The 26225-nt window shown below is 45.6% G+C and overlaps 2 protein-coding genes across 3 annotated transcripts; one reads left to right on the forward strand and one right to left on the reverse strand.

Annotated features, from left to right (window-relative positions):
• The first annotated feature begins 6616 nt into the window (after window positions 1-6616).
• Window positions 6617-20676, forward strand: anln (anillin, actin binding protein). 2 transcript variants are annotated; one of them, XM_086177768.1, is made up of 23 exons: window positions 6617-6725; window positions 8553-8703; window positions 8783-9190; window positions 9381-9646; window positions 10014-10155; window positions 11112-11275; window positions 11376-11471; window positions 11544-11652; window positions 11937-12247; window positions 13014-13150; window positions 13234-13375; window positions 13462-13597; window positions 14063-14248; window positions 14392-14518; window positions 15055-15103; window positions 15362-15409; window positions 16222-16254; window positions 17626-17644; window positions 18226-18338; window positions 18454-18540; window positions 18611-18718; window positions 19553-19725; window positions 19799-20676. In XM_086177768.1, exons 1-23 carry the CDS (start codon window positions 6708-6710, stop codon window positions 19911-19913), a joined length of 3138 nt encoding a protein of 1045 aa, XP_086033894.1. In that variant the 5' UTR covers window positions 6617-6707; the 3' UTR covers window positions 19914-20676. The 2 variants fall into 2 exon arrangements, with proteins under 2 accessions (XP_086033894.1, XP_086033895.1); XM_086177769.1 differs by having other exon boundaries at window positions 11940-12247.
• Window positions 20677-21990: 1314 nt separating this feature from the next.
• tac1 (tachykinin precursor 1) lies at window positions 21991-25870 on the reverse strand. Its single transcript, XM_086177872.1, has 5 exons — window positions 25554-25870; window positions 23849-23951; window positions 23729-23752; window positions 22747-22803; window positions 21991-22676 (listed from the first exon to the last, which is right to left on the reverse strand). Exons 1-5 carry the CDS (start codon window positions 25665-25667, stop codon window positions 22630-22632), a joined length of 345 nt encoding a protein of 114 aa, XP_086033998.1. The 5' UTR covers window positions 25668-25870; the 3' UTR covers window positions 21991-22629.
• Between the last annotated feature and the right edge of the window lie 355 nt (window positions 25871-26225).

Here is a 26225-nt window from a genome sequence, read left to right on the forward strand (position 1 = left end):
GCATACATGTCTTTCACCAGTCTAACATACTTCTCTACCTCTTCAGATTTCCTCATACAATACTCGAGTTTGAGTATTGTTTACCAAAACACAGTGCAACTCCCTCTGGTCTTCTCTTTATTTCTCTATTAGCATTCCCAAAGCAAATACTGCATCTGTAGTACTCTCTCTAGGCATGAAGCCATATTGCTGTTCACAAATGCTGACTTCTGCTCTCAGTCTAGTGTTCACTACTCTTTCCCATAACTTCATTGAGTGGCTCATGAACTTTATCCCTTTACAGTTGCTGCAATTCTGCACATCCCCCTTATTCTTAAAAATGGGCACCATCATACTTCGTCTCCATTCTTCAGCCACCCTCTCACTCTTTTAGATCCTGCTGAGTAATCTAGTCAGAAACTCTGCCCCTGCCTCTTCTTGACACTTCCACACCTCCACAGGTATATCATCAGGACCCACCCCCTTTCACTCCTCATTGACTTCCTCACTTCACTTTTACTACTCTCTGCTACTTTGTGGTCTACAATAGTCCCCTCCTCTACCCTTGCCTCTCTTTTATTTTCCACATTCATCAGCTCTTCAAAGTACTCTTTCCATCTTCCCATCACTCTTCTACCATCTGTCAATACATTTCCCTCTCAATCCTTAATCACCCGGACCTGTTGTACAACCCCTCCATCTTTATCTCTCTGTTTCACCAATCTTTACAGGTTAGCTGGTTAGCTACATTAGCTGTAGTTGTCCAATCATCAGGAATCTCTCCCTGACCACCCAGAGCCTTTCTCAACTCCACCCTCCACCATTCAACACTCCTCTCTTTTCAGCTTCCCCCACTTTGTCCTCTGCTCTGCCTTTGTCTTCTTGATCTTCCTTGTCACCAGAGTCATCCTACAAACCACCATCCTATGCTGTCTGGCTACACTCCCACCTACAACTACTTTGCAGTCCCTTATCTCTTTCAGGTTACCTTGTCGATACAAGATGTAGTCTCTGCGTGCTCTTACTTTCGCTCTCATAAGTTATCGTATATTCCTGTCTTTTCTGGAAAAAAGTGTTCACTACAGCCATTAGAAGCCACTGATAAATTTCTAAAGCTGAAACACAACGCAAGCAAAGAGTTCCTAACGGATTGGCTCTGAGCAAATGGATATCTGACTTGTATCGTGTCTCAGAAACCATAGAAACTGAATTTGCAGACCCCTCGAGCACTCCGTTGTCTTCTCCTATGGAGGCAATTGTACTGTAGGAGTCCTGCATGGTTGTGGTACTGAGACCTTCCACTCTGATCCTGTAATTCCTTTGATGCAGAAGCCACTCGTTTATTCATTCGTCTCATCCACAAGCTGGCAGGAACGCTGACGCCCAGCGCACAGGATTGTTCTCATCTTTCCTCATTCACAGAAGGAAGTATAGAAGGAAAGTTGTTTCTTGTCAATTTTGAGCTTTTTCCTGTAACAGGTCATCTTTTGTTGGTTTCTTTACATATAGGCCCCTTATATTTTTGATATTTATGTCATCATTTTTGGAAACTTCTTTCTAACTCTTAAACCAAATCACATTTTATTTGTATCGATTTTATTTTTATAAAGCACCAAAACCCAGGGGTCTAGTGACCCTTTCCAAGGGCAGCAGGTCTGGACCACACTCTTTCACATGATGAAATGCCTTTTTATGGTGCAGAAATCTGGGACGGATCCCAGCATTGTGCTGGCGGCCTTCTGCCTTGACCGGAAGATGAGGACAGAGGGGCCCTGGGGAGGAAAAGGCACAAATGATCGACTCCTACTGATACCAGCAGCGCTGAGAGAGAAAAGTTGGTGTGAAAGATTTTTTGAGCATGAATTTTTCATGCTTTTATGTGAAATTTGCTCACTTTTGCTCAAATTGAGAACATTTTTCAGGATGGAACTGCATTGTTTTCATCAGACTTTTTGATATTTCAAGCTGGATTCTTGGTCATTTCACAATATCGTAGAACGGTTGCAACCATTTCCATGGGAGTTTGCCTCATTTTGATGAGAATATTTTTTACATTTTCTGCAGCACTTTGATGTGGCTTTGCAGCATTCTAAGTGAATGAGCTCCACATTGAAGGGCTTTTGCAAAAGGCATGTTCATTTACTACGTATTCCTTCTTGAGCAGGAACAAATGCATCAAAAAACAAACACACAAATATGTCGTGCATCCAGGGGGAAATATTTTCAAACAGATTTGGCAAAATCCAACCTCTCCATTGAATAACGTGCACTCACATGCAGGCGCATGTGTTAACACCCAGACACACGTGGAAACCCATGCTTGCGGTGTTCGATGCCAACCGACCGAATCCTCTAGGAAGAAGGCAGGTCATTAGGGCAGCTCTCTCTTTCTTGGGTTTTATCCCGTGGAAATGAACAGGGAATGAAGTCCCTTCCGCCTGCAACTGCACTGCAACCCCTCAGCCGAGTGTGAGGGTCTGATATGGAGTCCACTTTTTTCTCCTCCCTAATGAGCTGCGCCTGGGAAATGACAGGCAGCTCCTCCGCCGGTGCCGCTGAGCATCATTATTCTCCCCGCGGCTGCTCGCCGGCGTCGCTCACGCATCGACGAGTCTGCGCACCAGCCAGATTCAAAGGGACGGTAAACACATCCAGGGGATGAAAGCAACCATCCGGCTGCACAGAGAAGAACGGCGCTGATGAAGCAACAACAACCATCATCATCATTATTTTCCGCAGGTGAGATGGTGAATACTCTGAACGACTCTCCTGGTGTTGGAACAATGAGCGGCGCTCATTTCCTCCGACATAATGTCCCCATCCCTGTGTTTATGGGCTTCTCTGTGAAAATAAACCAGCGTGAGCTCAATGTGTGCTTGTGTAACCACTGCATCACTATTCATTCGACACACCGGCTGCGGGTATTATCGAACACACACTGACACCTGGTGTCGCCTCATAACACTGGCAGCGTGAACGGATCCCCGTCTTCATCTCTCCAAATCTTGCATTTCGGGCGACGATCAACGTGATTCACACAGAAATAGAAGCTGCGTTTAAAACCAAAGGATTTGATGTGCTTCCTTGGTTACTAAGGTGAAGAAGCTCTTCCAGCCTATCTGATCAAATTAGGCCGGGCAACATATGCAGTGGATGTGCTGTAGAGGAGAAGCCAGCTTTGTTCAGACAACATCCATGATCATTTAGACAACCACAAACTTATATAATAAAGAGTTGTATTCTGTGTCCAGTATGCCAAGCCCACTCAGAGGTGAAATAACCCTTTCACCCTATATATAACCCTATGCAATAATTCTATAATTAGCTATTGTGCCGCTTTGCTCATTATCTATTCCTGTTAATTGGTAAATATAGAGAGACATTTCTTTATAGAATGATTATACTTTATACTCTTACACTTCAGAATTTATTTTATTACCTATATTTTTAGCTCATCACTGTCTTGTCCATGTATGTCTTGCTGCTGCTGCTGAACAATTTCCCAAGAATGGGATGATTACATCTCATTTGAAGCGCTGATTTCCAAATATGCGTGTTCCATGGAGATAAAGCCATTTTGAAAAAGTTGTTTCAGTGTTGGTTTGGAGTGTACAGACAAAATGTGCTCTGTACTGCATGTAAACTATTGAAATATGATGCAAAAGGATGCTGAAAGTAAATCAAGGTTCTTCCCAGGTATGTCCACTCATGATATATTCATTGCATATATGCAGAGCAAGCGTTCCTACAATTTGCACAATTTGTACAGTAATATATATATTACTGTACAAAATTGTGCAAATTGTATATATATATATATATATATATATATATATATATATATATATATATATATATATGCATGTATGTATATTTTATTTTATTTTTTTTATTTATTTGTTTATTTATTTATTTATTTAAATCTTGATGTTCACAATTTTGGTGCTGCCACCCCTTGTGCCCCCCAATTGCGCCTCTGGGAGAAATAAAGTTTTTCTGATTCAGATTCTGATGTCCGTCACATCCTGGTATGTGTAGTTTTAGATCATCTCCACTAGGTGATGCTGATAAGTTGATAACCTGCTGTGTGGCCTTGACCCGTTCCTGTGGGCCACAGCTCACTGCCTGAGTTCAGATCCGCATCCATCCTTGTCTTAGCGGCAAAAACCATACGCCACCTGATGTCAGAAGCGAAGATCACCAACCACCCAGAGCGTGGAAGGAGGATGAACGGCCACCAGCTGGACCTCATTGCTGACGGCATCAGCGAGAGGTCGAACCAGGTCAGGCGTGCTACCGTTTTACATGCATGACTTTCTACATGACTTCAGACGAAGCTGTGAATATCTGCTGAGCTTGTTGAAACCACATAAAGCTGTCCTGAAATGAACACAGTGGAATCCCCTTCTCGTCTTACAGGACAGCCCCTTGTAAGAAAACATTTGTCCCACAAGAAGCGTCGGTGCAGCAGAGCGTGGCGGATGTCCCACGTGGCCCATTCAGGTGGGGACAGCATGAAGTTACAGTCGTACTCTGTGGTCCCGCCAGGAACGGTTGGACCAGTTGAGTGATTTGACTTATCCCGTCTTTCAGCCATATTACCTGCATTATGTGGGCGTTTGAGGCTCTTCACAAACGGTGTTAGATGTTGGGGGATAATTCAACACCTGTGTACTGATAAAAACTAGTGCTATCCTGTGGATCTTGGATCTATCTTGGAATTCCTCCTCCTTTTGGCCTGCTACTCGCCATATCACCGCTGGACTGTAGGACAAACGGTGTAGTTCATGAATGACTGACGACACACAGATGTGTATTGAAAAAGAAAGAAATACCATTATTCTCATATTTCGTTATACATCCACTGCATGGATGGAACCATAAGTGGAAGGGCCCTGAGCCACGCTGCCGCTAAAGAAGCTGTAGCAGAGGATGGTTTCGATACATCGACTTCTGGGTTAGGGGCCCAGCACACTTCCGCTGTGTACCTCTGATGGAACTCAAATCCACAATCCCTAGCGTAGGAGGCCTTGGGGCGGTTACCGTATACAGTGCCATGGCCAGGGAGCCTGTCTCTCCTCTGAGAGGCATCATCAGTGATGTACCCTGGGTTCACTGGGTGTTTCACATCGTACACCTTCACCCAGGTGACCCAACCAGGCTGGATGTGTGCCTGTGTCCCAGCGGCGTCAGACCATGGATCACCCCTCTTTATACACAACAATCTGGAAACTTTCTCAACTGCCAGTAACCCTGTTTGTTTGGTCTTCAGAGTCTCAATAGTGCAGTACCTCTCTGGTCTGGGAGACCATAAACTCCTCCATGATGCTGCTGAAGGGGAGTTGCAGGATACTATTCCCCCCGATACAGAACTCCGCTACTCAGGCTGCATGGTAAGCCAAGCCACCTCTGGAGGTATGAGCTGATCTTCCTCTCCACTGACTCCACTGATGGGATGGGGTAGACATCATAAACTAGCAGAGGCCAGGGGATTCAAGGCAGGCTGCTGTGCTGGCGGATCCAGGACTTCCACTTCCCCTACAGTCTTGACTCATTCACTCAGCTGAGCCAGTTCTCAAGCTCCTCAATGGCTGACAGGATGGCAATGCCATCTCACGGGATCTGGTCAAGGAGTTCCCCGAAACTCTTGGCTTCTCATCTATCGATGGTTTGGCAGTGTCATCCGGGGCAAAGTAGAACTTGTCCGAGACTCTGCCTTTCTTCCGGGATTTAGTTGGCTTGAAGCTCCTCCTTGCCCTCTTGATAAGCCCCTCCAGTCCTTGAAGTATCAATCTGCTGCTGGGTACGGATGATGTTGTGACTGTGAGGTCCTCCCCGTAGGCTCTGGTGGGGGGCAGCTGCACACCTGACCTGGTTAATGGGCCTCTGCACTCCATTTCTGCAGCTTTTTGCACTACCATGTTCATGGCAAGGGCAAAGAGGGTGACAGATATTGTGCACCCAGTGATGATCCCTTCCTACAGTCTGAGCCAGCCTGATTTTTCGTGCCCTGAAGTGACTCACGAAATATACAAAGAAATAAAAAGAAATACCTTGTGCATGGAATGGTAATAGAAATAACAGATGTACAGTTGAATGTCTGGGTAGTATCATGAGATGATAATAAATAAGGCCTCCTGGAGATTGTATTAAATATTGAGCGGATGGAAGTAGTGGGGTAGCGCAAATAAATATTTTTTTAACGCCCACAAGCAGCATCAACACCGTGCTGCAGTAAAAGACATGTTTGTGTATTTGTGGCGTAAACGGTGGCGATAAAGAGATCATTTGACCAAAGGGAACACTACAGCCTCAGCCTCTGATGTATTTCAACGGGAATGGCAACACATCAGACAGTTGGTCCTTGTGGATTAAAAATAAACATTAAATATGAGTTTGTTTTTCTTCTAGAATTTAAACCCTCAATAGGCTTCCTGTCTGGGGCGCGTGAGGGCGCGGACGCGTCGTGACGTAACACCGCCGTTTCCGGCCAGGCGCGTGCAAAAGAAGCCGTATTCCTCGTTCTGATTGGCTGGCCGCCCCCCCTACGTCAGTCACTGGAGTCTGCGCAGTAAACACGGAGGTAAAATTCAAAATTTGAACGGTCGAGAATGTCAGAGTAAACACGGGAGCGCGAAGAGGGCCAGCCCCGGACCTCCGTCCTGTCTCGTCGTCCAATTTTATTTTTAACCTCCGATCTTCGCCCGCCGTGGGATCGAGCATCCGAAATGGATCCGTTTACCGAGGTGAGTCGAGATAAAGGTTGTCTCTATTATTACTATATTATTTTGCTGCGTCTTAAAAGTTGGGTACCTCCAGCTTGCTAGCTAGCAGCTCAGCCTCGAATACATTCAAAATACTAGTCCTCTGCTAGCCCGACAACGCAGAAACATATTTTGTTAGTTAACCCCTCCTCGGTACCGGAATAAAAGAAGTACTTCGACTTTTTAAATGCCATCTACAATTTAACTAACATATTGAAAGAAGGCACCTTTAAATAAAGATGCCACACGCCCGTGTTTTTGTACGTTTGTCCGTCCGGTGAAGTCGCCGTCAGTCTCCTAGCTTGGTTGTGTAGCTCCAGAAGTTTAATGAGATGAGATGAGATGAGAACAACTTTATTTATCCCGAAGGAAATTGTTGTGCCAGAGTTTCAAGCAAAAACATTACAGTAATAGAAAATAGTAGGAAGGAGGGAGAATAAGAAATACAATGAAATATAAATTGTCGAGGTTAAATATCCTGTGTTGCACCCTGTGATACACTTTACAGGGAGTAAAGTCAATCTATGTTGTATTTATTATATAGAAACATATATTATGTTTACTTGCAAAACATATATGTATTTCGGGGACATTACTTCACCCCCCTCATTCTGCATGATGTGGCCATGAATGTGGCCACAACATCTGCTAGTTTATAACTCCTGCCTCCCACTCATCACTGGATCTTCACATCCAGATCCAGAGGGTAGGAGTGGCTGCTTCCTGCTGTTACACCATGGAAGTGTGACTCCAGTTTTTCCACCGTTACTGTGAGAGGAGGGGGTAGGGCTGCAGGAATGTGTTGTGGGCCACGTTTCAACGTTCGGTGCTATAAATCTGCCTTGCTGCTCCAGCCATACAGATCACTGTACGAGGAATGCAGCCAAGCTACGTTGGATTAAGAGAGTCTATTTTCGCAAATAGATAAAAACCAAACTGGTGCACTTCCCATATTTTTTTCTCAGTATCTCTGGTACAAGGGGCTCCTCTGTTTTGCTCTGTCATGCATCTCGTCGCAGCATCTGATAACCATAAGCTGACTGTCCTGCTCCATGCGCTCTTTGCTCTTTGAGTTGTGTCATGCTATGACAGTGTGATGCAGACAAAGTGTTATCCGGGAAGTCTGACAAAAAGGCTTTAAACCCATGTCACACAGCTTTTAGGTGAGTACAGGGTTTATGAGACGCGAAACAAGCACTCGCAATGAAATGGATGCTGAACGCAGCTTTTAGAGTTTCAAGTTTATAGCTCTGAATTTGGATTATGGTGTTGGAGGGAATGGGCACATCAGCAGAATTTCTTGCAATAAAAATAAGGCAATGTCTGTATAAATAGTGAACAGTGTCTCCACATAAAGGTTATTAAAGTGTGGTGCCCAAAACTCACCAGCATGCTATTGGTTTATCACTTTGACCTATCTGAGTGTGTCCTGATTGATGGTCACTGGAGTGTTTTAAAAGAGGAAAAACTAGAAGACTTGACTATCACTGGAATATTTTTTTCTTGTTTGTGCCAATGTTGCTGTCGCTGCCAAACTCTTTTCAAATTGCCAAAGTAAATGTCAGCAGATCTCCACACTGCTCTTTAGGCCATGTGAAGAATCAAAGTGTTCATGTGTAACGATGTGGCTCTCTGGATTTCAAAATATGTTTACTGATTTAGGCATCGGATATCACTGGAGGCAAGATTGGAGTCTTTATTTGATTTATTGTACAGAACAGATAAACACTTTGAGATACATGAATGGGGACTGAGGGGGACTGATTATGATAAATCATTCAAGTAACAGTCAGTGGCTTCTGTCCACAGAAACTATTGGAGCGGACGCGGGCTCGCAGAGAGAACCTGCAAAGGAAAATAGCCGAGAGAGCAAATGCAAGCGGCCAACAGATGTTCAAGCGTTCCAGAGAACCACTGGCTGACACCAACAACGTGATCAATGAGCCGGTGCTCGACAAAGGTATGAACATTTTAACGTCTCGACAGTCTCTTGTTTGACTTGTCGTTGATTTCACACTCAGTTTAAACTTTTGTTCCAGTCACTCAGGCGTCTTCCAAGCCCTCTCCGTCCAAACGCAGGTGCTCCGATGAAAACTTTCAGCATGAAGGGGGACAAGAGAACCATGACCAGAGTCCGTCACAGCCCACGGGCCCTTCACATCCAGATCCCATCACAGACAAGAAACCCCCGGTTGGCCCCGCTTCCATCAGAACGGCCGCCTCTGTGGAAATGAGCGCGGGCAGGTCTGTCGGCCCGTCTCAGATGGTGCTGCCGACGACTGGAAGACAGGAGCCAAAGATCACGCCTGCCACTGACACTTCAGACAAAGTGGAGGCAATGGAATCGAGCAGCGTGGAGACCTCTGGGCGTCTCCCGGCTTCTGCCACTGGCATGAAGTCTCGTCTGCAGAGACTGGCTGACAAGAGGAAGTGTTGGGATAGCAATGGTGAGGAGCTTTTTGGAGTCTCCTGCTGTGAAAAATAAGGAGCACTGCTTAAATCCACACGTTCATATTATTTTCATTGGTCGTGGTTGAGAATGCTCCAGATAACAACAAGAAACAACTCCAGGGACAACTTCAATGAATAATTGTTGACAGAGTGCCTAAGTTGTGTCTTAATTCCCTGCGTGTTCAGGATCCTTCACGGCCGTTCCAGACAGCACCCCTTCACCCCTGGTGAAGAAACATGAAGATATCCCCAAAGCAGCGGATCCCCCTAAGGGCCCCGAGTATCTGGAGAGGAGAGGCAGGCTGGCCAACCTGGCGGCCACCATCAGATCTTGGGAAGATGACTCAGTCCAAGTTAGTGTGGACCAGAAGAGGGTAGAGGAGAAGCCTGGCTTGTCGTCTGCGCCGAGTGATCCCCGTCCTCAAACCAACGCGACACCCAGCTCTACTCAGGTGGATTTTATGCCAATTAACATCCTTGTTTTAGTCTGGATGTGCATAAAAATATACGTTTCTGTTCCTTTTCAAACTCTGCTTGACTTGCTGTGGAAAAGTCGTGGATCCATAAGTTGTCATCCGGCATTGGCGTAGTTCTGGAAAGCTATGTGTTTGAGGGTCTTTTTCAGAGAAAGCCCATGTTGAGCCATTAGCATAGCAACAGTCTTGTCGGCTTCTACTGTTAGGTGTTGGGCAGTCATCATAAAAAGGGAGAATGCAGGGGTTCACGGCTCGTTAGGTCTGGATTCATTGACCGCTCCCCCACTTGTGTGCATGGTTTGATTTACTTAAAGTACGTAAAGCCATTGTTTGTCTTTTGTAGAAGGCCATGTGCTCTCCAGTGTCAAGCAGAGTGGTTTCTTCAAGTCCTCGCACCGTGAAACCCTCTCCGCCCAGACAGCTGGCAGGAGTCAGTGCTGCCGGCCACGCTCACTCACAAGACAAGACTCCTGCTGGAGCCTCCAGTAAGACTTTCTGCTCTTTGTTTTCATGAAACTCAATATAGAGTGATGGGTCAAATAATTTGCACCCTGCCAGGACTCAAACCACTTGAAGTAATAACTACATTTTCAGTATTAGTTTGGGGGTGGGGGGTGAGTGGTACTGGGCTAACTTCCCTCCACCTGCACAAGGTCTGCTGTGCTGGTGATACGGATGTGTAAAGTACATGATTTGTGCATGAATTTTGTTTTGTTTGATTGTGAACAAGAGGAAAAAAAAAAGTTGAAACTTTCAGCTTCCAAACCGAATCAGCAAATTCACATTGGCCACCCGTGTTCACCCCGAATTCTGAATATGAATAAACAAACAGCCAGAGAGGACATTTAACAAAACCACCGTATCTCAGAGGGACTTCTGCAGTTCATCAAGGAAGAATGACTCAACTTAATTGGCAGACTAACCACACTGGGGTTATATATACTTCAGATATATCAAGCTTTTTCTCAATTAAAAGACTTGACGGAGAAAATACATACAAACCCAATACATTTCTTTAAGGTTGGATCATTGAAAATAATAGATAGCATCCTGTTAGCATCATGGAACATTTAAGACATGTCTTTACTGATTATGAGCTATCAGAAATGATAAAAAATTCAATTATTTAAAAAAAAAAGGTGGGGGGGGGATGGCGCAGGAGGTAGACTAACCGTCTTTGGAACCGAACATTCCTGGTTCAATTGCTGGCTCTTCCTATTGTGTTTAAGTGTTAATGAGCAAGACATTGATCCCCTAACTGCTCCCCTGCCACTGGTGGACGGCAGCCAACTGCTCATGGTTCATCCATGAGGGGTTAATTGCAGTAAACTAATTTCCCCAAGAGGGATTAATAAAGGATTAATTATAAAGGGGCCATCCTGATGTTTTTATCTTTCTCTTGCAAGCAGGTCATTTTAATGCATTCTTTATCTTCCATCAGGCATAAAGTCTTTCCAGGAGCGAGTTGGAGAAAGATGCCAAGAGTCATTGAGCCGAAGCCCGGCTGCAGGGGGCCGTGGCCTCGCAGCGACACAGGCATCTCCAACCAAGGCAATATTTGCAAAGGACAACCTCATGAGTGATTTCATGGAGAGAAAAAAGAAGGTAGGCTGATTTCACAGATCCTGTCTGTCTTCCTGCTGTGCATGCATGTCATTTAAAGCCCAAAAAAAGAAACCACTTTAACTCCACCTGTTCACTCCAGGAGCGGGAGGCTGAGCTGGCCCAGATACGAAGTCATTGCCAGAAGCAGCAAAACATCTTCAAAACTGGCAAGATCACCAAAGAGCCAGAAGTTAAGGTAGCTCCACAAAACTGACCTTAATCCATCTGATAGAAAGTTTCCACATCACAAATTTAATGTGCTTCTCAGGAGCCCCTTAATAAACCTGCTGAGGTCAAAGTTCCCCCGAGTGAGCCTCTGGAGAAACTTAAAGCACCGTCTACAGGTCACAGCAACAGCCCTGTCAAACACACTCCAGGTAGGCCTCTGCAGAAGGGCATCCATTGATAGCCTGCACGTGTTTCACTGATTTGTAAAGACAATTTTAACATTTATAACCTAAAAGCACTGTTTTTACCTCCATCTGTGGTGAACATGTGTTGATACTACAAACAAGAATGCTTATTAAAGAGTGTTTGTTTTTGTATTTAAAAAAGACAACTGATGAAATTAGTATCACAGCTGGATGCAAATGTTTGACATTCAGTGAGAGTAATGTCGGAAGATGCCTGTATCTGTTGGTGACAGTTATTATTCCCGCAGCAGGTCCCGGCCCATCCGCTCTCCCCGCAGATTCCCCGTCCAGCGATTCTGCGAGGGAAACGCAGGCAGCCAAGAAAACAAGCAACAACAGCACCGCTGGAGAAAGGCAGGGCGACGCCAAGGAGGCCGAGGCGAAAGTCAATCAGTCCGTCACCTCTGCCGTGATCACGGAGCTGTTTGACAAAGCTCTGGAGCAGAGTGATAGTCAGGAGGAGGAGGAGGGTGATGAAGAAGATGCCTTGAATATCTCTTCCATGTCCCTGCTCGCTCCTCTGGCTGCAGTTGTTCAGACCCCAGAGAGAAGCATGGTGGTGAGCATCCACACAACCCCATTACTTTAAAAGGTCCCACATCTGTGGACCTCCAATCAACCCAGACGCACCCTTTCTCCCTCCAACTCTAACTTATGCCTGGTTCTGTTTGGTGTCCACCAAAACCTTTTAGTGCTATCATTCTATATTAACTCCATTTGCAATCGAGCCTATTGATCATATTTTCCAGACTATTGAGCGCACCTGAATATAAGTCGCACCAGCTAACTGTAACTCAAATACAGGTGTACATAGGCCACAATTGTCTGTAAGCTGCCGGTGTCCACATTGTAGCCCGAGATATTTACAGAGAAACTTTTTTTTGGCTTTTAATTAAGAACATACCCGTAACATACACAAATACGTTTTTTTTTTTTTTTTTTCCGACAGTGCCTGTAACACGTTTGATTAAAAAGATTAATAATAAATAACACAAGGAAAAGTCCATCCATTTTCTATTCCCGCTTTTTATTACTCTTGCTCTTCCTCCTGCAAACTAAAACCATTAAATTCGTCTTCTTCGGTATCGGAATTGACCGGCCTCAGAATTTCACCCCTATTTCATTGATCTTATTGTTGTCCGAGGGTTAAATGTTCTCGCGGCGTGAAGCTCGTTAGCCCCAAAAAATCCATAAATTAGCCACATCGTTTTTTTAAGCTGCAATGTTCAAGGCATGTGAAAAAAGTAGCAGCTTTTAGTCTGGAAATTAGGGTAACTCAGGAGTATCTGATGCAGTGCTTGACAGCCTGGTGTGTGTTTTTGCAGACGTCCACCCCAGAATGCTCCTTCGTTATGACAAGAAGCTCTCCAGACAATTGCCAGTTCCATGGGATCAGTGTGGTGCAGACGGCTCCCTCTGGTGACGGCGAGGCCCCCGAAGAGGACCACAAACTTCCTTACAGGTTCGCGGTCCAGCGTGAGCAGATGCACCTCAGCTGCTGGTCCTCTGTGTCCCAGGAAATAAATCTGGCTGCGTATGTTTTAGCATCGATGCGTACAGGTCAACCAGACTTCCGGAGGCGGTGAAGCCCAACATGAAAGCAGCCATTGTGAGAAAGGAGGACATTTCCCGCAGGATGGAGGAAGGGCAGCGCTCCAGGCCGTTGAACATCAAACAGCAGATGAAGGTCTGGGATTCATCGTCACTTTCATAACTTCTCAAACAAAGTCTGCTAAACACCAGTTTTGACAAAAAAAAAAATCTCCTCCGCAGATGCTGACGAATGATTTGAACCTGCAGCAGACCATCATCCACCAGGCCAGTCGGGCGATCAACTGCTGCACGGACGAAGAGCACGGCAAGGGGTCTCTTGTGGAGGCCGAGGCCGAGAGGCTGCTGCTGGTAGCAAGTGAGGCTGCTTAGACCAGAAGCCCGAGCACCTCTGACATTCAGTCATCATAGTGGCTCATTTTTGTTTTAACCAGACTGGAGAAACTGGAGAAGGATTAGAAACCTCTGCCTGGGAATAGTATGTCTTAAAATGACAGTAGTATTTGCCCATGTCAGTTCAGTACTCTGCAGCTGCAAACTTTGATGAGGCAGAATAAGAAGCAGCTTGAAAAGCACAGCGCAGAGTCGATGGAGTGGGCTTAGAGGGGCACTGAGACCAAGCACTCTGGGAAATAAATTGCCTTTTCAAATACTAGCTGCGGGTTGATGGTGTGCATGGGAGATGTGTAAATTAGCCTTTACTCCGGGAAGTGTTCCCATTCCGCTGGGATCCACCGGTCCGGCATTGACCGAGAAGACATTTTACATTCTTGCTGATGTTCCTGGCTCTCGGCCTGCTGACTAACCGGTGTCCCGTGTCCAGCGGCGAGGAGGGAGGCCCTGAAGGACAAGCTGGACCGGCTAAAAGCGGACAGCCAGGGGGACGCGAAGAAACCTCCCCCGGCTCCAGACGCCACTGGCCTCTCGGCATCTTTGGGCTCGGTGGAGATGAACGAGTTGCGGCTTCCGCTCAAAGCTGAGTTTGTCTGCTCGCTGGGCACCAAGCCAGGTAAATGTCCTCAACACACACTCTTTGAGGGTTCTACCCGGCATGGACTCAGAATCCACCAAATTAATTATATGTATTCATGAATTATTTCTCTTTGAATTACCAATGTTTTTTTTTTCTGTGTCTTTCTCTGGTCCCTTCAGAATCGAGCAAACATTCCTTCTTCATCACGATCCGCGCTGGAGCGGACATGTTGGTGGCCACGCCCTTGGCAAGCACACACCACGGCCTCAGGGGCGACACACTCACCTTCCCCACCACCTTCTCCCTGTGAGGCTCACACACACACACACACACACACACACACTCAATGCGCACTCAACAGACACTGAGCACACACTCTGCGCGCTCCACACACTCAAAACACGCTCTATACTCAACATACTCTCCGCTGCTGTTCAAGCTGCTGCAGTGGATTCCACTCACTGCTACTCTGTAGCTCAGGGTGGAGCATGCAGTATTTTTGACACCTTCATGGTTGATATGTGTGTATGTTCAAGTTTGATGTCATGAGTTATTTTCATCTCAAATGCCATAAATAATCTTGCAAAATCCATTTTGTTCTGTCAGATGTGCAGATTCTGGTCCTGAATTAAAAAACTTAAAAAAATAAATAAAAAAAAAATATTTAAAAGTAATGATTGACGTCTTGATGGAGAAGCGAGAAGCAAAGCTGCTCCACAGCCTGCACCACTCACACGTATCTTGACTGATTTCCATACTGCTGCTGGAGGCAGCAGAGCAATCTGCAGAAGGACTTTAGTTTGATCAGTCTTAACACTGTTTTTTTTTTTTTCCTCTCTCAGAAATGACGTCGCCAGTGACTTTGAGATTTGTGTCGACGTCTATGGCCTGGTGAGTGCTTCACAGGAGATCTGTAGAATCCACCTCTGAGCTTTCAGTAGTTTGTTTTGGACAACAAGAAGAAGACTAGAGAGGAGATTTGTGGATGCAGAGAGAGGACTGGATGGTAGCTACTTTGAGAGGAGAGAGTTGGGTAGAGGCAGGTGATTGGCTGTGGAGATCCCTGAAGGGAGCAGCGCACAGAAGATGATGTTCATCTCCGATTATATCCTCTGTTCTCATCCTGTGTGTTGACTGACCTCTTCTCAGGTTCAAAAGTGTGAGGTGGACAAGAAAAAGAAACCCAGCAAGTCAAAGGTACATTTCCGATTACTCTGCTCCTCATTGAGAAGTTTAGATGATGGCTGAAGGAGGTTTGAGATTGCATTGCAACCAAATGAGGTGCCATTACTTGTAAATTCACTGTACTTTTGAGCATCTTCACAGAAGGTTGAAGATATTCTCCTCTGCCCTTATCCGCAGCTGAAAACCGACAGATCTCATAAGCTGCTGTCACTTAAGTGTTCTCAAATTATATCTTTGAATGCGTGTTCACTGGAATTATTTACCAAGGTTTTGCTCTACATTTGAAAAGTGGAGGACTTTTTAAATCAACCCATTCAGAATATACACCATCTCTTTCTCAGCTCAGTCATTCTGGTAATCAGAAAATACCATGAATTGTTAATTGGCAATGACAACACAATGTTTCCTGCGCTGATCACATCTAAACAACCTATGACTCTGACATCTGACTCTGACAGTCTTTGTCCTGAAGGACACCAGCACAGGATGATAGACAAATAGACATTTTAAACAAGTAATCCAACTACTCTGGCACTTTAAGTCTCAAGTAAAGCATCAAGTAAAAAAAAAATTGTGATCGATTTGCAGATTAATGTCGGCCCAGTCCAACCATCATTGGAGTTAGCGTCTTAGCATCAGACCATAGGTACTTGCCAAGATATAAGTCATATTAATTTGTGTTAATGGATCCCGTTCACCTGCCGGAAACAAGTTACATCCAACAGAAAGCCCATTTTGTCTGGGCTGAAACTTTATTCTGAAAAATACTTTGTTTCTTTTTGTTATTCTGCATTGTCATTGTTATCCCCCTCCTTCCTCCTCAGGCCATCACCCCAAAGAGGTTCTTCGCCACCGCTGTAAGTATGGCCTTCTGAGGACGCAGGTTGCATTGATTTAACGGTGTCCCAAAGCTGCTGTGGGTTCACAGAAGTCAAACTTCTCCCACACATCTCCTAATGAACACGCTTAATTGGAGTATTTTCGTTAACACCAGCTCCATCCCCCTTTTCCTCCACGGGCCTGTTTGTTCCCCGTGTCTGCTCCGGCTGCCAGAACCGGTGGCAGCTCAATTACTTACCGAGACGTGTCTCTGGGACATTCCAGGACAGTGTCTCCAGACTAAACAGGCCGCACAGCCATTCCTCCACTAATGCCAGACTTCCATTCCCACTGTGGGACGTAATGCAATATTTGCCGCAAGCCAGGGGTGTCCAAACATTTTGCAAAGAGGCCCAAATTTGGTGAGGTGAAAATGTGGGAGCCAACCATTCATTCATTAAAAATAAATACAAATCAGCTATTTCGTGAATTATTTTCATTGCAAACTGCCTACTTTTCATGTCTTGACACAGAACTCAGATCTAAAGTTTTTACCAAAATCACTCTAAAATGAGGAAAAAGAATTTTGGATAAAAAAAACTTTTAGAAAGATTAAACATATCTAGATTCATTTGAAACACTGAATATTGATCGCTATTAACTGCTCTCTATTAACTTCTAATTCTAAACATGTTAAGGGGAAAATACCTCAACAGTGATATTATTCATTGAGGGTCATATGAATCCTTGAATTACTCATCAAAAAGGAGAAATGCAGTGTTTTTCATGATTTCAACTTTAGACTTGGATCAAAATGGAACCAATTAAATTATTGATTCATTAGTGATTTAATGACATAGGCTGCGGCTGTTGTGAATTTGAACACGGGCCAGACTTGCCTGCGTGAAGCTATTGCCACCTACCAGTTTTTACCAAAATCACTTTCATATTTGAATACCACATAAAATTAGGAAAAAGTCTGTCTGGGGAAGAAAAAATAACTTTCAAAAAGATTAAATATATGTAGGTTCAGACTCTTAAAGGATCGCACAATGCCCTTTGACCTTTGTGGCAAGAGTGGCCACAGGTGTACTGCCATCCTCTAGTGAAATATAAAATAGCTTTTTGTACACGGATTCATCCTGTCGTCAACAGTGCTGGTGGCCGCATATCATTGATTTTATGACGGAGGCCGTGGGCCGGTTGAAATTTCGGCCAAACTTTGGACATGCCTGTCGTAAGCATCAGTGTGCAACTCAGCTGTATGCAGACCACATCTGGCCAGCCTCAGATCACATATGACAGTACACCTCTGTGTGTTTGTGCACGCTGACCCCATGTCTGCATATCCTCTGCTCTGCAACCAGCTGGGAACGTCTCTAACATCTCTGTCTTCTCTTGTTTCACAGAAAAGTGGCCAAACACCAGGTAAGCGTTGTATAGAGCCAAATAAAAGATTGGTCACATTTGAGGTCTGAGCTTCCACTTTGTTGACCATGACAGCCTCTCCGACGCCTACTTGTAGTCATTTTACAAAAGATCTGCACTTTTATGCAAATAGTTCTTTTCGGACTGAGCAGGATAATTTTGTGGATGACTTTTTTTTCTTTACCTAATTGGTTTTTGTAGTTTTCTTTTTGAGCTCAGTTGACTCGTCCCTCAACAGAACGGCTAAATAAATGAAATGGATTTATGCGTGAGCTGCTGCAAATGCACACAGTCTATTTATCCCGACGAGCAAATGGCAAATGAGGTTTCCGTTGAAGTTGTCGTCGTGTTAACTGCTTTCAAGTATTGCAGTATTGCCCTGTGTCTGGTGACAGTGCACCTCATGACTCATCCACTGTCACGCAAGCTCGTAGCTAATCATGTAAAACTTTTTTTTTTTTTTTTTTTTTTTTGGAGGGTGTTTTCAGAATGTAATAGCTGATTCAATGACAGTGTCTCAGTGATAGCAGGTTAATGTGGAATTAAGAGCCCAGGAGAATAACGGCCTCCTCTGTGTGCAGTTCTTGCCAGTCCAGGAGGCCCCAACACCATCCGCACTAGTAACTTCGCCCATGTCGGCTCTCACAAGGTCTCCCTGTCGTCCATCGGCAAGAGAATTTTCCAGCTGCAAAAGGTAATGGGCTTCAGCTCCTCCTCCTCCTTGTGCTTTGGGTTAGCCACCGTTTCAGCTCTCAGGGATACATTCCTCCATCGCGGCTGCTTCTCAGTGTGTGCGCTTTCCCTCCCAGGTGCCATTTTTGTGTCCCCTTGAGGGCCACGTTCACCTCAAACTCCAGTGTGAGGTCCACTCCAAGGTGGAGGAGCGGGGCTTCCTGGTGAGTGCAGGCATATTAGCCGGTCGGTTGAAACCAACCAGCCAACCAACAGACTGTTCTTTGCCTGCAGACCATGTTCGAGGATGTCAGCGGGTTTGGGGCCTGGCATCGCCGCTGGTGTGTCTTATCCGGTTTCTGCATCTCCTATTGGAAGTACCCGGACGATGAGAAAAGAAAGGTGCGCTATCTGTACCAAGACTTCTTTTTCTTCTGCTATGCAGACCAGCCTTCAGAGTCAGGTTATTTAAATACAGAGGAACCCTGAACTTCTGAGTGCATCCGGGTGGTAGTTTTCCCAGATCCGAGCCATCGCTCAGTGGAGGTTCTGCTTTCTGATTGGAGCCCAGATCTCGGAGTGAGCGTGATGAGTGTTTATCACCAAAGTGGAGTTTAAAGACAGCAGGACACGCCGCTCGCCACTATTTAGCCCAGAGAGAATCATGGAAAACACTAGTGAGGTGTGCGTGTGGTGAACTAGTCCGCAAAGAGACGGAGAAGTTGTCGGTGAGAAACGGTGACTGAGAGCATAGTCTGTGAGAAGACACAAGACATTATGGGGATTTGGCCAGAACGCGGACGGAGGAGGCATTCAAAGCCAGTCGGGAATGGTTTGATGGTTTTAGAACGAAGAGCGGCTTCACTCCGTCCATAAATGGAGTTTAGACATAAAGTGGTGCAAAGTTACTTTGAGCATAGCATTGTGGCATCAAGGGTAGAGCAAATAAGTTAAAAGAAGGATAGAGCAACAAGTGAAACAACCTCCTCCATAGTTTATTTAACACATAATTTGTTCTTTATAAAGTAAATATTTTTTATTTAAAACATATGACTGGAACAGATTACTGGCCTTCAATTTATTTGAATGGGGAAATTTGATTCGATATGAGAACGGGGGTTACAAGCTCGGCCACAGAACCTCCAAGTCAAGGTATTTGCCGATTGTTCTGTGCCGCCGTGACCGCACATTGTCTGGCGTGAGGTTTGAGAACATGGCGTCCGTGTGTTTGTCCAGAACCCTATCGGGAGGATCAAGCTGTCAGACTGCCCCAACAAGAAGGTGGAGCCGGCCAACAGGGAGTTCTGTGCCCGGCCCAACACGTTTGAGCTCATCACCGTCCGACCGCAGAGGGAGGATGACAAAGAGACGCTCGTCAGCCAGTGCATGAACACCATGTGTGTCAGCAAGTAAGTGGCTGCTTTGGATGCGTACAGAAATGTTGTTAAAAACCAACGGTAACCTCGGCTCTCGCGTGCACAGGAATTGGCTGAGTGCTGACACAAAGGACGAGAGGAATCTGTGGATGCACTCCCTGAGCCAGGCCCTGCTGGACCTGCGCACCTGGCAGCCAGAGGCCTTCCACAAGCAGCTGTAGCTGCTCCAGCCGCTCCCGAACTTTCAACACGTACGGCACGCATCATCACCAAGTGCAATAAAGCAACGGAATTGTTGGCGAATTTTCCTATTTTTGACGTTAAAATTGCTTCACTACTTAGGTTACCAAGCACACACGTCTATACACTTTGTTGCACTTTGTTATTCTGTAAATTTGCTTTTGTCAATATACAGTTTGCTTTACCAGTATTCATTTCATGAGTTGACTATACTACATTATACATTATACAAAGAAAAAAAAGGTTCATTTTATGCTTTTTTTTTACCCCATCGTTTGTGCAAAACATTTCTTGTTCTTTCGTTTTGTAATGTGTTCAAGTGTTTTTAGACAGCGGGTCACTGCCGGGGCCTGTGGGAGAGCAAAGAATAACAATAACATATTTTAATTTTTTTTTTTTTAAGGACTCAAATGTTTACTGTCTCTGTGGAAACCGTTGGCAGCCTTTTCTGTTCTTCCCAAATGTAAAGATGCTGACGGTTCAGCTATTTGCTCCGCTAACTCTAAGATTTCTCAGGAGAACATCCATGCTCTGTCAGACAAGTTTCTCTGGGAGATGTATATTCTGTTTTTACTGAATTTTTATATTTTTTTAATGTAATCTCACCTACAGCATGTCCGGAGACAAAACACCATGGGCTTATTTCACCAATACACCCATTCCTTGTACGAAAACACTGCCCTCCAGTGGCCAACTGTAGAACTGCCATATTTGCTGAAAGAATAAAAGAAACGCTATTACGTACAGAGGTATCTTTTTTGGTTTGTCTTATCACTATTTAGAAAGCATGAGTAAATACCTACCTACTCTGCTTCTACAATCCTGTTGTCCTCACAGTCTCCTCACCGAGGATGTCGAGGCCCTGTCTTGCTGAAGTCCAATAAAGATTGGGTTTAGATCAGGCCGTTCCTCCCCATTGCCAGGTGCTCCTCCAACCATGGACCCCCTCCGCTGACGACCAAAGCTGGATGCTGTGTTTGGTTCATAGCTGCCAGCAGCTGTATACCTTCTTCTTCCTTCTCCTGGAATGTGGGGAACCCCAAACCAGCACCAGTCTGCAGACTGCGAGTATGTGGATAATAAACATGCTTTGCATCCAAAGGACATTTTGTCATCACAGTTTATGGTCTTGCAACATCCTCGCCAACAACACCTTCACGAATGATTTCTATCAAACAATGGTCTGTCCGTTGCCTTTGACCTTGACTTGAAAGATTTGACCTTCACAACCATGAGTGGTTGATTTTATGCAGTATCCACTGCACTGCTGTTTTCTAGTCCAACTGATGATCAGAACCAGTTGTCCAAGAATCCATGGATCCATGCCGAGGCACCAGTGAACATGTATGAGGGGTCACTCAATCCGTGTAAGTGACACCCAGCTGGGAGCAGGACTTCACATCTTCATGTCCATCTCTACCTCCTCCAGAGGTAGACCGGTTGAGAAATGAGAAAGACCTCGGAGGTTCTCAGAGAGACATTTGCTTTAAGATTAGTCAACTGCATAATTTACAGATCATTTAGATGTTCCAAGTGAACCTGAATTTTTCTGCAGTTTGATGACCCGCTCACCTTTAACCCTTTGTGTGTATGAGTCAAGGGCCTGTTATGGTGCTGTGGAGCTGTGATGAGCCTCATCTGAGAGCACGTCCAACATCTCCTGAGGGAAGCTTTGGAGGAGCAGCGAGGATATTCAAATACTTACCTTTGCAAGTGATAAATCAGAATGGATTCATTGGCATTAGCGTGAGGAACTGAACTTTAGATCAGTCGAAGCCACCTCTATCTCCTCGGCCCAGGTCACCTGAGGTAGGCGGGTTTCATGTCAGGGGTATCCAGGAGCTCCAGAGGAGAGGAGAATTTCATGAAATACAGGAGGCTGATAATGGCCACCTTGGAGGCTGGGAGAGATGCAGCTTTTTTCCTAAGGTGGCATCAGGTGTTCGCATCTGTTTACATTCTAAGCGCAGCTTCACGCCTTCCATCCGCCCATCCGTCGGTCTGCTCCACCTGGGCTCAGTCAGATATCTATTGTGCAAGTGATGAACCAGCACTAGATGAGATCATTAACAGCCTTTATTGACAATGAGAAAACAAGTTTTTACCAAACACGTCAACACGATGAAGTCATGCGTTGAGATGTTTGCAGCCTTGCCGGGCCCGAGCATGGAGACACTCACAGAACCTAAATGCATCCTTCAACGCCCAGACAGAAATGCTGGAAAAGTCCTCTGTTCTGTTTTAAAGTAACCACAGATGCTATTTGTAGTTTAATTTCAAGTTCGGCAAAAGATGTTAGCATTAACGTTACAGAGCACTCCCTCGTGGTATTTCAAAGAATCGCACTGGCTGAAATTTTCAACTCAAATTTTGATTCTCTCATCTTTCCGACGACCTTTTCCCTTCTCTGGTTTTCAGCAGGCCGATCCCCGGCTCCCTTCTTTGCAGAGCCTGTTCCGACAACACAGAATACACAAAATGCGACTGGAATTATCAGAGAACGAGGAGTGTCTTGGGCCGGCTCGGCCCTGACGCCCTCGAACCTTAGCTTCCCGTTAAGGACCGCACCCATTCCTCTCGTTTACCGGCACAAACGACCACAGATACAACAGCGCTATTATACGACCACTTGGGGACATTTTCTACTGGACTAACAGAAGGAGCTGGATGAGAAGCGGCTAGAGAGGCGGCGGCGGCTCAGCGGCGCCGGTCGTAAATCCGTGGTGTTCCACGCTCGTAGGAATCTGTGGGACGAGACAGTTTTAGACAGAGGCTTTGGCAAGGTGTGTGTGAAAGGTGGGCTGGAGGGCTTACCTGGGCCCTCCTGGCTCCTCCTCCCCATCAGCCCCACAAACGACTTGACTTTATGCCCTTCAAGGAAAACACAGTTAGAGGAGCAGCGAAACACAGGGGTGAACCTGAGGAGATCTCACTGCCTCCAGCTTCTGACTGAGGACCACTAGGGAATGGGGATGAGCTAAAACAAGCTTCTGTCAGATTCCTGGTGCTCCTCGAGATCCTCCATAGGGGGAATATTCACCGACGCAGAGCTTCTTGGTTTGTCATTCCAGCTGCAGCTTTTCTGTCAGTTTTCAGTTCTTCACCGTGTTTGGAATGTCCCTCTGCTCGCCTTATTGGTTCTCCTGCAGCCTGGAGCAGATATTAGTTTTTTTCTCCTGCAGGCTGGCCTTCCCAGGCGGAGGCTCGACAATCTCCCCAATGCTCTTTCTGGGTTATCCCTCTAATGATGAGGTGTTTGGGTGAGTGCCACCAAACACACACACACACACTACGGCCTATAGTTCAAAAGCATTAAAGCGTTACATGAGCATAGAAAAACAATTAGCAATTAATTCAAGTCTTTACAGAAGGTGACTGCTGAATGCAGTCACCATGAATACAAATTCAGAGGCGTTAGTGTTGTTGAGGAAACACGACTTTGATGACACGCACACACACACACACACACACACAAACACAAACACAAACACTTGCTGTCTTCCACGTAAGGAGGCGAAAACAAATTGATTCATGTCATGTTGAGTTTTGCTGATTGAATCAAGGCCCAGCGCTGAGCACAATGGGTGTTGTGCTAAGGGAGCTGTGGATGCTGTGGAGGAGACCACATCTCCACGGAAGAGGGAAAAACCCTATGATCAACACCGATACAAAGCCAGAGGGCGGCTACGCCTTCACAGAAACGACACACAGATGCTGGAGAACGTCACAGAAACACGACGGACAGCAGAGCAGGAGAGGAACGAGGCCAAACATTTCGCCGCCCGCCACTACTTACTTTTGTGTGCAGTCTGTGGATTTGCTTTGGTGGAAAAGAGGGAAAACAAGAATGGAGAAATCGTGTTATGGAACGTGCCTCCGGCATCCGTGGAAGGGAAGGAAGGAAGGAAGGGGTTACCCATGGAGCGTTTCCCCATCAGGCCGATGAACTGCTTCGGCTGCAGCTTCCTGGACATCCTCTGGATGATTTCCCCGAAGGGGTCGCTGGAGAGCAGGCCGCCCTGCCACGCCAGGGGACGGACGGCGGAGAGAAAGCAGGCGTCACTGTCCGACCTCGTAACTCGGACTTAAACCGCAACGAGCCCCCCGAACCCGAGCCACAACCCCACAAACATCCAAACATCCTCCACATTTAGTCCTTGTTTAACTTCTCCTTTTAGCAATCAAAGTGTCCTACACAAGAACATGCTGTTGTTGATGATACGTACTGTTAGTGACACCATTGGAGATTTTTCTAATTAATTTCTTCACTTCATTTCAATCAATACCCTATGAATTATTATAAGACTAAATATTTATCATTTCTCATCTCTATACACATGCATATATACTGAGGTTATACATCATTATAGAATATATGATATATAAACATCATATAAATATATATATATATATATATATATATCATTATAGTATATAAACTTCCTAACATCATAAATCAGGAAAAATTTAGCTTGTGCTTTAATTTATTTATGAATCTAAAGTAAATTAAGTATTTATCGCCCTGTATGTCCTTTCTCTGTTCTGTCATGTTGCGCTGGTTGGCTGATGTTTTCCACCCAGACTTTGAGAGGTGCTCAGCACACGGAACCCTGAAATAAAATCAAACAAAACCCTGTTTACCCGCTACACCTTCAGCCAAAGGTACCCACGAGTGAGGGCGGAGAAAATCGAGCAAAAATATTTTCTATTATTTCTTCATGCTTATCTCTGCTGAAAGAAGGGGATGACACACACATGCACACACACACACACTAGGCCTGGCTCACCTAGGTATGGCCCACTGATGTGTACTGCACTGATGTTACAGTGATTAATTTGCATCAACATACACACACACACATATATAAATAAATAAATAATAAAAAAAATTATATATATATATATATATATATATATATATATATATATATATAATATGAGCTGTGTGTGTGTCAACATGCACACACACACACACACACACATATATATATGTATTTACACACATATGTGTGATTCTATATATGTATTTACAAACACACACCCACATACACACACACATATATACATATACCTCTGCCACTATATATGTATTTACACACACACACACACGTGTATATATATATATATATATATATATATACACACACACACACACACACACACACATATATATATATGAAACGCTCAACACACACATATATATATATATATACATATATATGTATGTGTGTGTGTGTGTCAATATACACACACACACACACAAATACATATAAGCTCTGTGTATGTATAGTCATGCACAGCACAGTGTTGGGCTCAGCTGGTCATTTTAATTTCGATGATTACACCAGAGAAATACAGACTTCCATTGTTTCATCATTAGAAGGATAGAGTGTGAGATGGATAGACAGACACTGAGATTGGGAGAGAGAGAGATGTATGGATCAATGGATAGACAGAGTTAAAGAGAGACTGATAGATAAAATGATAGATGGACAAAGAGAGGTGGAGAGATAGAGGTCAAGGGTGATGTGTTGACACCTTAACAAGCAGCCACACTAAAAGTGTTTCAGGTGAACTTCCACCAACACACACACACACACACACACTCACACACCGGGTACCTGCAGACGGCCGCCGCGGGTCCAGTATTCCGGCTCCTCGTCCTTCGGCTCCGGCTCGAAAAGTTGCGCGGACGCCATGAGCGCCATGAGCGCCGGCAGCACTAGGACCTTCATGGCGAGGCACCGCACCACACCGCACAGCACCGCACCGCTGCCCGTGGCGTGGTCCGGCGTGGAAATGCGTGCAGTTCTGTGTCAATGCGAGTGTGTATGTTCGCGCGCGCGCCCCCGCCCCCCCCGTCTCTCTCGAACCCGCGCGCGCTCAGCTATGCTCCCGGGGCGCGTGGCGCTGGCTGTGTCCTCGCGCCCGCACCTGCCACGCGCTTTATAGCGCCGCCGTCGCTTGGCAACGTCACCGCGGCGCGCGCGCGTGCACGAGCAAGCGGGTGAGAAAGTAAGAAAGAGAGCACGCGTGGACACTCGCGCGGACCCCACGCGTGTGATCGCTGGGGGCCGGAAGTGCACGGGGAGCGCGTGGGCCACCGCCACCCCGCGCGAGCTCCGGTGTTTACAGGTAACTAAACGTCAACAACAGGCGTGAACTTCAATCCAGCCACGAGCACCCTTAAGGTCTCTGCTTGGATTCCCACAGGGCTTCTCTTTGCGTGGAGTCTCCACGTTCTCCCCGTGTCTGCTGTGGTTCCCCCACTGTGGTTCCCCCACAGTCCAAGA

The sequence above is a fragment of the Fistularia commersonii genome, chromosome 30 (genome assembly GCF_037954325.1).
Source record: "Fistularia commersonii isolate RoL2024-O1a breed Wild chromosome 30, RoL_Fcom_v1.0, whole genome shotgun sequence".
Taxonomy (NCBI): domain Eukaryota; kingdom Metazoa; phylum Chordata; class Actinopteri; order Syngnathiformes; family Fistulariidae; genus Fistularia; species Fistularia commersonii.